Source organism: Ixodes scapularis, unplaced genomic scaffold (assembly GCF_016920785.2).
Source record: "Ixodes scapularis isolate PalLabHiFi unplaced genomic scaffold, ASM1692078v2 PGA_scaffold35__2_contigs__length_329733, whole genome shotgun sequence".
Lineage (NCBI taxonomy): Eukaryota > Metazoa > Arthropoda > Arachnida > Ixodida > Ixodidae > Ixodes > Ixodes scapularis.
Genome location: NW_024609863.1, coordinates 322,458 through 324,957, shown reverse-complemented (window position 1 = coordinate 324,957; position 2,500 = coordinate 322,458). Strand labels below are relative to the sequence as shown.

Here is a 2,500-nt window from a genome sequence, read left to right as displayed (position 1 = left end):
GTTGCTCCACGAGCAATCGTGGACGACGTGCAAGTGCGGCCGTCTACATCCCGAGATGTGGAAGGAGATGGCGGCAAAGGCATATCCTGCTCTGGGTTCTTCAAGGCGCTTAGACAAAGTAAAATAAGACTCCTGAGCTTCTCCATATGATCCAACGGTAATGACATCATGCACAATTCTTCTTCGTTTTGGAACGCGTCGTAACTCTTCTGCCCATCGGGGCAATAGTGGAGGGGACTCGTGATGGTCGCATTCTCGCGTTGCCAATGTTCTTGGTTCGGACAAAATTTCTCCTGGTAAAATGTCCACGCGTCGATCAATTTCTTCAGTTTCGTCCAACTCTTGTATAGGGGAAGCGGCACATCGTGACTCATCTTCTCCACTGCTTTGTCCATCTCCTCCCTAGTAACGGACATTTCCCCGTCAAACATATATTCCAATAATACGTGTAGCGGTACCTCATCGTCATTCTCCTCAAGTCTGACTCGCTTCTTCTCTGGCATTTCCCGCTCCATCTATGAAAAAAAAAAAAAAAAAATTTGGCAAAGTCTAGAGAGCATTCGAGAGGCAAAGTCCCTAAATTAAAAACTTAGTCTCAAAAATGCTCAATAGAGCAGAGTCAAAGTTTTTGCAGGCTCACCATCCAAGGGGGCAGGCAGTCCAGGCAGGCAGTCCTTCCAGGCAGGCAGGCAGGCAGGCAGGAGGTCTTGTCCCTTCGAGTCCTCGGCGAAGACTGAATTTTCGAGCCGAAGGCAGCTCCTTTTATATCGTGCGGTTGGCCTTCGCGACCTGGATAAACCGGTTAGCGTCCTTGGCGACGCCCAAAACCAGTTCTGCTAGTTGCCTATATAATGAGCGAGCTAACCCTACTAAACCTCAGTCTACTACGACGACTCGGACGGGAAGGATGGACCCTCTGCCAGGACCAAGCAGCAGCACTAGTAGTGGCCAGGCTGGTGGTGGAGAGAAGGACGGAGGACTGGGGGCTAATATTCGGCGCATCTTATTGGTGAGTCCTGTTAATGACTAATTAGTTGATTAATTAGTAATTAATTAATTAATTAATTAATTAAAAAAAAAAAAAAAATTAAAAAAAAAAAAAAAAAATTAAAAAAAAATAAAAAAAAATAAAAAAAAAAATTGGATGTCGTTGCAGTTGTCGTAGCTAAGTATAAAAGAGTTATATATATATATATATATCTTCTTTAGGATACCGACGACGACGACGACGACATGAAGATTGAGGATTCCCCCGTGTCCAGGGCAATAGAGTGCTCCCTGGATTTCAAGGAGGATTTTCTCCGATTGGTCGTCGATAAACTCGTCGAGTTTGGAAAGAGGGAAGTCGAAGCACGCATGCATAAGGAGAGGGTAAAAGCGCAGAAGACACAAGAAGAAAATCTTAAGGAAAGGGATATTTGTGCCAAGGTGCTTCGAGGCAATTACGATCATCTGGTCATTGTTCGGAGAGAAGATGAAAGCGAAAATGATTACTGTCAGCGGATGGTACGAGCAATGGACGAAGAATGGGACAGAGTAGTCAATTGGTTGACGAATAACGAGATATGCAGGCGATGTGGGTACAAGAAACAATAAAAAGTTTCTTTATTATGGCTTGAATGGTACAGAGAGTAACTTGGCGGTTCCGGCAGATTCGTGATATGTGTAGTGGCCCAAGTGTGTTTGTCGGTTAGCTGGGATATACTTGTTTACCTTAGTTTTGGTAAAGTGTTGGTGGCACGCGCTGTTAATTTTTTGCATGGGCGATATTGTATCGTTGCTCGAGTGAAGCACCAGTTCTGTGTCCACCTGGAAAAATGCCGACACGTCTTGAAATTTATCGTTGCTGCCCGGAGAATCGATCGATTTTTTGCTTACTGCCAAAATTCCAAAACCCACGCTAGGCTGCGCCTTGCTGCAATTGGGGGGATTGTGTATTAAACCCTGGTGGCTGTGTTCGCGCTCGATGGGCCTGTCGTACTCGCTGTCAAAATCCTCTCGCTGTAGCATTATTACGGAATTTTGCACGCTGGTGTCCTTGATTGTAGAGTCCAGGGTCGAAAGTTGTTTTCCCATTACGGTCGAAGGGGCGGCTATGTACGTGTTGGAATCCCCACACATTGGGGCGCACGTACGCAGCCAGCCGTTTTGAAAAGTGTAATCGTAATTAATTATGGGAGTGCCAACGTGACTTTTGAAGGGGAAAGTGTTAATAAACTTGTTGGTGCGGGGTGCAAAGTCGGCACAATGAATAAAGTCGTAACAGTTGTTGTGCCGCGGTACCCCCATGCACGTGGGGATTGTGTCGGATTTTGTTAAAGTGCCGCTACTGTCCATGCTTACGCCCCAGTACTTTTCGATCAAGAGGCGATGGTCGTTTGTGTGAAACTCGCTCGGTTCCGTCGTTACCATTTGATTGTCTGTCGTGCCCGTGCCCGGCTTGGCCATGCCCGTGTCCAGGTACAAGTTTAATCCCACCGAACTCACCCCGTACACCAAC

General features: G+C 46.4%; 2 protein-coding genes across 2 annotated transcripts in view; both read right to left on the bottom strand.

Annotated features, from left to right (window-relative positions):
• LOC115327830 overlaps positions 1 to 509 on the bottom strand; it is a 1,726-nt gene extending 1,217 nt beyond the window's left edge. Inside the window, exons 1-2 of the mRNA XM_029988894.4 lie at positions 459 to 509; positions 1 to 402 (exon numbers count right to left, since the gene is read on the bottom strand). The exon at positions 1 to 402 is cut by the window's left edge and continues 1,217 nt beyond it. Coding sequence (XP_029844754.3) covers positions 1 to 402; positions 459 to 503 — 447 coding nt within the window. The 5' untranslated portion in view covers positions 504 to 509. The remainder of the gene's footprint in view (positions 403 to 458) is intronic.
• Positions 510 to 1,316: 807 nt separating this feature from the next.
• Positions 1,317 to 2,500, bottom strand: part of LOC115327831 — a 2,032-nt gene continuing 848 nt past the window's right edge. Inside the window, exon 1 of the mRNA XM_029988895.4 lies at positions 1,317 to 2,500. This exon is cut by the window's right edge and continues 848 nt beyond it. Coding sequence (XP_029844755.4) covers positions 1,609 to 2,500 — 892 coding nt within the window. The 3' untranslated portion in view covers positions 1,317 to 1,608.